This window comes from Orbicella franksi, chromosome 3 (assembly GCF_964199315.1).
Source record: "Orbicella franksi chromosome 3, jaOrbFran1.1, whole genome shotgun sequence".
Lineage (NCBI taxonomy): Eukaryota > Metazoa > Cnidaria > Anthozoa > Scleractinia > Merulinidae > Orbicella > Orbicella franksi.
Genome location: NC_138147.1, coordinates 30,517,914 through 30,525,413, shown reverse-complemented (window position 1 = coordinate 30,525,413; position 7,500 = coordinate 30,517,914). Strand labels below are relative to the sequence as shown.

Genomic DNA, 7,500 nt, shown 5'->3' with positions numbered 1-7,500 from the left:
TTGAAAACATGACAGGTTTACTTTGAGTTGAAGAATAAATTTCTTGTAACGGTCTGACCGGAAGTTTCTAGAATTTATGAAATATTTTCTCAAATTAAAAATACAAGCTTCAAGCCCAGAAGTTGGAAATTTATGAAGGAAAATAATTCATTTGAGTGTTTCCACCTTTTGCTGTTGACGAGTAATTTATGAATTTAAAGAATATCTCTATCAATGAAGTCAAATAAGGACAACATCAAGTATAAGTTGTCGATCTTAGTAAGCTAGAATTTCCGAAACACTTTGCAAATATCGATTAATTGAAACACATGTTCACTCATGTGTTTCCTTTGACCGTACCTGTTTGTCAACTTGAAACAAAAGAATGGAAAGTTATCAGTCATTTTGAACAGTAAATTCTTATTTTGTCTTCGGTGTAAACAGCAGCTTGTACTCAGAGCTTTAGAAGAGGCGGAAAATGAAATAAAAACCAACTCTGGAAGGTAGTTGTTATTTGCATAGAAAAACGCAGAGATTAATTGCAAGGAATTCTTCATTTGAATTGTAGCCGTTGTGTATTTATCGTCGATTTAAAAGGAACGCTCCTTTCAGGAAAAGGGTAAAAAAATGTCAATAGAGAGGATTGATCTTCAATTTCACTGCAGAGGAGCTTTATTCCAAACAGGAAAAGTATTTTCCAAAGACCTTTTTCTCGAAGACTTCGGGGATTAATAACGATAACGTTCTGTTCACGCGATTTCATGACATGATATCAGTCAATATCATGATATCAGGAATAAATTATTTTTAGGACAACAGGAAGTTTTTAGAATTGAAGAAATATTGATTGAAATTGAAAATGCTAGCTCGCGCATGTTGGAGTCCAATAGTTCAGTTGACTTTCAATGTGCATTTTTGTCCCTGTCGCGGTATTCATCATGAAACAAACTTTCTGCTATTACTCCTAAACTGAAGAAAAAAAGTCCGTCATTGGTAGCAAAACCATCTTCCAGGCTGTTATTCAGTTTTACCAAATCTATTGTTCATGGATGTCACTTACAATAATTTCAATAGCGTAAATTTTGAATAAGGCATTCCAGCTTATAGTTAAAGTCGCGCCAACACTAGAGACAGTCATATCGCTTCGGCAGAGTAATGCCTACGACAAACGCTTTTGAAGACGGAAAGCAGATCGCATTTACGACGTTTCAACAATTATACTGCTCACCAGATGTAACTGCTGAAATACACGGCCAGTTGAAATTTATCTCAATTGTAAACGCTTTTCTGTCCATTGCTGCATTTCTTGGAAATGCTCTGATCCTAGTTGCTCTTCGCAAGGAGTCTTCACTTCATCCGCCTTCCAAACTTTTGCTTCGTAGCCTTGCAACAACTGATCTTTGTGTTGGTCTTATTGTAGAGCCTCTGGCTGTTAGTTTATTGGTGACTGTAGTGAGTGAACATTGGAATATTTGTCGCTACATATACGAGGTAGTCTCTATAATAGGCTTTATTTTGTGTGTGGTGTCTCTGTGGACACTGACTGCAACAAGCGTGGACAGACTTCTCGCCCTGTTGTTGGGATTGAGATACAGACAAGTTGTAACTTTGAAACGAGTCTATTTGATCATTATCACTATCTGGATTGTATCCACTGTCTCGGCTTCAACAACTAAGTTCTTTTGGAATTCTCCTTCATGGTTGTGGTTTGGCATCATAGTTGTTTCACTGGGTCTGGTAATCTCGACCTTCTCTTACACGAAGATTTTCTTCACCCTACGTCATCATCAACATCAAGTACAAGACCATGTTCAACAACCAAACCAAACAAATCAACTGAACATAGCGCGATACAGAAAGGCAGTGTTCACTGCACTGTGGTTGCAATTCACGTTAGTCGCTTGCTATCTACCATATGTTATAGTGACAACTTTACTGGTTCAAACTGAGTTATCTTCATCAGTTTCTCTCGCTGTCAGTTATACATTTACTTTAGTTTTCTTAAACTCGTCATTAAACCCGATTCTTTACTGTTGGAAGATTGACGAAGTGAGGCAAGGAGTGAAGGACACATTCAGACAACTGTACTTTGCTGTTGATCCAGTAAGGTCTCTTAGCTTATCAAGAAAAAAAGAAACAGAAACTAACATTGATCGTTAACGGATAAAATTCTCTAAAACGTAAGAGTAATAATATATTTTTAGTTTATTGGGTTTTGTGATATAGCTTTTGTCCTCTATGTGTGATTGGGATACCCCAAAAAAGATCTTTTAGCTTCCAGGAACAACAAAGACAAATAATTATAATAAAATATATATGTAAAGAAAAAGACAGAACTTTTAAGTTTCAAAGACATGTTTCGACAGAACCTACTGTTATCTTGGATTGATTGATGTACAAAGCGTTGGAAGTAGAAAAATGCTAATCGTGACAACAAAAAGACGCAAAGCGTGAAAGTGTGAGAATTATAAGGAGAGTTCTATATTTACATGGGGTAATTGTTGATTCAAAGAGAGTTGATCTCTTTGAATATGAATAGCCTATTTTATCTTAAGTTATAAATGAAGTAAATAAATAAATAAATAAATAAATATCTTAATTGACCACTCCCCCAATGGGGCTTTTCAGGGCCAATGAAACCAAATGATGAAACTAATAATGGAAATGAACATAACATGGTTAAAAATCCCAACTGGCGGGAGGCAGACCAGTCGGCTATTTACAAGCATGATCAAGGAGTTGAACTAGCGTCTACCGAGAGACAACTCCACCTGAGGGGTCAGAGCGGGACTTGAACCCGCGACCTCCGGATTTCAAGTCCGCCGCCCTAACCACTCGGCCTACTGGAAGCGTGATCCAAAACACGGAAAACAATCTGCTGAACATAACGCACGGCATTGTTCAGAAATCTACAGATGTTTGAAAATTTGAGAGGCCTTATCACTGGATAAATGCTCTCTCATAGAGAACAGTGGGCAAAAAACAGCTGGACGTGCGCAGTATTAGTCAAGCGTTCACCCGCCATGTCTCCCGCCATTCGATTTTCAAAATGGCGGACGACGAATCAAAAACAAACAGGTCATTGTCGTGGCTCTTGGCAACACCTTGCTTGCCCAAGGCTCTCATGAACAATTACTCGGCTACTTTGAGCAATCACCCGAGCAGATGTTTTGACTCTGCGAAAGGATCGAAATGGTATTTTCAGATTTATCAAGCGATAAAGACAGCTCTTCCGAGAGGAAACTTTCAGCTTTTCCACATTCACTCAAGGTACCGTTTTTCCTTTTAGTGAGGTCATGTCAAGTTCGCTAAGGTTTTGAACCGCTATTTTTTATAGCTTGTTCATTTTTACGGAACATATAAAGTATGACTTTTTATTGGTGCTGATGAAAATTTTTAAATGCTATTTGCTCGTGGACTTTTGTATCGTTGCCAGAAGAAAGAAAAGTGGAAGACGAATTCGTAAGTAGCACACACTAATGCCTAACTTTGTTGTGTTTTTCGCTAGTGTGCTATTCATTTGTGTCTCGTTTTGCCTCTTCAGTGCAATCAGCTGAAAACTTGTAGTAAACTTATGGAGGTTTCATATGGCTTTGCAGAAAGTTGTGTAGTACATTTTCCCCCGTGTTTGATATTTTACAGCTCATGCTACTTCGTACTTACTACGATTCGTGTTCCTTGGCCACGCTGCTTTCCCCGCAGTTGCGGGCCTCGTTATTGCAAGCATTTCTCCATTGTGTTAACGAGAAAGCAATCGGTCAAAATGGTTTCTTCTTCCACTTTCTGGGGAAACATTCGTTTATGTGAAGGCTTGTAGGTACATCGAAAATCGGTCAGTGTAAAACGCAGACTGTGCACTGCAGACTCAAGAAGGAAGGTACAATTCATACTGCAGACTTTTTAACTGAATGGTGTTACCAGTTGTACTATCGAGAGCTAACCGTAAACAGGCTAACTGGAGAATATATTCAGGCTAACCCTGGGGCGGATACAGAGGAGGGCTTTCTAGACTCCAATGTGGCAAGTGCAGCGTTAGTAGAGCTTAGTAGTGGAGCCTTTTGTATGAAACTTAATAGAAGAAAGACTGGACATTTTATAACTGTATTGTTTTACCCATCTAAACTTAACGATGTAAGTAGTCTCTAACTATCATATTGTACTCTAAGTTAGTATTGTGTTGTACGTAATATTACTATTTTCCTCTTTTTTTTGTTTTTGTTTTGTTTTGTTTTTTTTGTTTTTTTGTTTAGTTTCCTATTTGTTTTGAGTTTGTAAATTAATAGTAATTAACCAATTAAAAACAAAGGCAGTCCCCTGTAGGAGGATCCGGTGGCATTCTCCCCTGGAAAATTTTGGAAATTGTGGTCCTTGGAAATGGATTTCTGTCATTCTGAGGCCAAGTTAGCATGTTATGTTTTAGCTTTTTTCGTTTTCTTTTAATTTAGGGGGTTCCACCCAACCAACCGAATCCCCTATACCCTCCCCAGCTAACCCGAGTGATGTTCAGTCTACCCCTAGAGATATTCAGGCTAAACCAGGGTGCAGATTCCCACTTGCTTACGGGAAGTGGCCGCTTACAGGAGCTTACACCATATTGGGTCAATATTTTGCCTCATTAGCATATGGTAACTACAGAGACTTATCCCATGACTGAAATGGTCTGAAATATTTTATTCATGTGAAAAGTCCATTTCGAGAAACAATCCGGTACTTCCCATTGAGAAATTGCCGTCTCTTGTACTACCGAAGAATGTGACAAACTTTATTATCTAATTGTCGCTCTATGATCTGTCTAGTGCACGTAGTCGCTTATGGTAGGTAAGAAACAAAAGAAAATTTCGAGCTTTTAGCTGTAAAAGTGGCCGTGGTCGCTTACGAGAGGTGGTCGCTTACGAGAGGTTCCAAATATAGTGATTTCACTTGGAAACTTTTGGTATTTTGGAAAAGGCTGGTCGCTGAGGAGAGGTAGTGAATAAATATTGGAATATTTGTCGCTACGTAGTAGTCGCAGCTTCCATTACAAGCTTTATTTTGTGTGCAGTGTCTCTGTTGACACTGACTGCTATAAGCGTGGACAGACTTCTCGCCATGTTGCCGGGACTGAGATACAGCCAAATAGTAACTTTGAAGCGAGTCTACTTGATCGCTATTACCTTTTGCGTTGTGTCCACTGCCTCTTCAACAATGAGGCTCTTTTGAATTCCCTAGTAACCTCATGGTACGATATTATCGTTGTTTCACTGTGTCTAGTAACCTCGCTCTACTCTTACACGAAGATTTTCTTCACTCTCCGTCGTCATCAAAAATCAGATACAAGGCCACATTCAACAACCAAACTAAGCAAATCAACTGAACATTGGGCGATACATAAAGGCAGTGTCCACTGCACTGTGGTTGCAATTTATGTTAGTCGCTTGCTATGTACCATATTTAATACTGATAAGTTTGCTTTTTCATCTTGAGCCATCTTTGTCTGTTTCTCTCGCTTTCATTTATTCATCCACTTCAATTTTCTTAAACTCGTCATTAAATCCGATGCTTTACTGTTGGAAGATGGACGAAGTGAGACAAGCAGTGAAGGACACAATCAGACAAGTACTTTGCTAGTCATCGAGTTAGCTCAAAAAAAAATAAGAAACTAACATCGATCGTTAACGGATAAGATTCGCTAAAAAATAAACGTAAGAGTGATAATTAATTTAGTTTATATTAGTTTTTGTGATATATTTTTTGTCTTCTTAACATTGAAGTTGTGCAAAGTTTCGCATATGGCTTTGCGATTGTACAGATAAATGATCTTTTAGCTGCCAAGAACAACAACGACAAAAAATTAAAAATTGTCATTAATAAAGGATAAGTTTCTTCAAAAGTTGATTAAATTAAGAATGACACTGAGTTTTAACCAAAAAACTTAAAGGTTTATTGGTATATTGACGGTATTGCATGTTCATGCCAGTAAGGATTACAACAGTAAACATTTTCATTGTTGTAAATTCAATTTTCTAGTAGAAAGTTGCGGTGAAGATTTGTTTGTAATTGTGAATAAAGAGATGAAAAGACAATAAATTTCATGCTTGCTAGCCGGAATGCGTTATTGAAACTCTCTAAAGTTAGTATAACAAGCTGGCACAAAATACAAGAAGAAGGACGAGGTAGGTTTTCGGGTGGCGATGCCGCCGTATCATTCTGTTTAGTTAACAAATAAAGACGCCTAAGCCGTGTATTACACGGTGATAAAACACCACGAGCATTTGAGAACACGAGGGGAATGTAGAAAACACGAGCCGCAGGCGAGTGTTATCTACATTTCTCGAAATGTTTTCTTCATTTCTCGAAATGCTTTCTACATTTCTCTTCATTTACTTTATGATAGAGATTTTATACGCGCAAAACAATAAACCATGCTTTTTCTATGTATTATACTCTGATAAAACATGGGTTTTTGACCAATCAGGGTCCTATCTATATTGTACCATAAAATAAAATTCTCTTCCGCTTTGATTAATGACATTTACATTTTAGGTAGGTGTTTCTCTACTGACTGCAGAAATATGCATCATCATCATCATCATCATCATCATCATCATCATCGTTATTATTATTTTGTTTGCTCTTTTAAGCTAAACCTAAGATCATAACATTTGGATAGTTCGGAATATTAATTTGAAAGAGGATGACCTTTTGCAAGCTTACACATGTTCAGAATATATTGGTTTTGAGATGTTAATTTAGACTAATTTGTTGGAACTGAACATCGCAGGATTACTTTTTATACAGCTTATGCAAGGAGTTTCCTTTCAAGAAAGTTTTAACGATAGGTTTTAAATCTGAGGTATAATGAAAACTAAGGAGATTCACTCTACACCTCTATCATAATGACTTAAAATGAAGATACAGATAATGAGAAAAAAATGACCATAACAACTTAACTGGCAAGCGCTGGAAAACAGGAAATATTATGCTTTACAAGTTTAACCGGATGAATACATCAATATTTGAAAAAAAAAAAAAAAAAAAAACAGAATATGGCGAGGCGGATGCCTCTGTAATTTTATAAGGGTCGTGAAACTGAAGCTCAATTTCAGCAAATTACCAAAACATATTGCAAACAACTCATGAATGGAGATGAATTCAAGATGCAGATATTAAAGCTGGCTTTTTTTTATAAAGATAAACAAGCAATTTTAGGACTTCCTGGTTAACGAGGTATATAGTTTGCGTTTACATTAAATAAACATTAAAAAACTTAAGGGGAGAAGCAAGTTTCTCGTCAGGCATTCCATTGAAACACGCTGTGCTTCTGGCCGCCACGCCAACCATATCATACCTCGATCGACTCGATGGTGAAACAGCCTTGTTCGATATTAGCCATCCTCCCTCCCCCATCCCTTCACTTTGGCCAGCCCCATATCTTGAGTAGTCTTGTATTCCCTCGAAAACGTATCATCAAACATTATGCCTAACAATCATACTGACTTTTCAGAGCTTCTATTTACGATGCTCAATCAAATGAGGTACATT

At 37.5% G+C, this 7,500-nt stretch overlaps 1 protein-coding gene across 1 annotated transcript; it reads left to right on the top strand.

Moving 5' to 3' along the window:
- The first annotated feature begins 457 nt into the window (after window positions 1–457).
- On the top strand, window positions 458–2,382 carry LOC145481943 (melanocyte-stimulating hormone receptor-like). Its single transcript, XM_081460518.1, has one exon. The coding sequence runs from the start codon at window positions 1,135–1,137 to the stop codon at window positions 2,137–2,139; it is 1,005 nt and encodes a 334-aa protein (XP_081316644.1). The 5' UTR covers window positions 458–1,134; the 3' UTR covers window positions 2,140–2,382.
- The last annotated feature ends 5,118 nt before the right edge of the window (window positions 2,383–7,500 follow it).

Excerpts from the sequence above, each read along its gene's own strand:
- LOC145481943 (XM_081460518.1), top strand. The coding sequence starts at position 1,135 with ATGCCTACGACAAACGCTTTTGAAGACGGAAAGCAGATCGCATTTACG.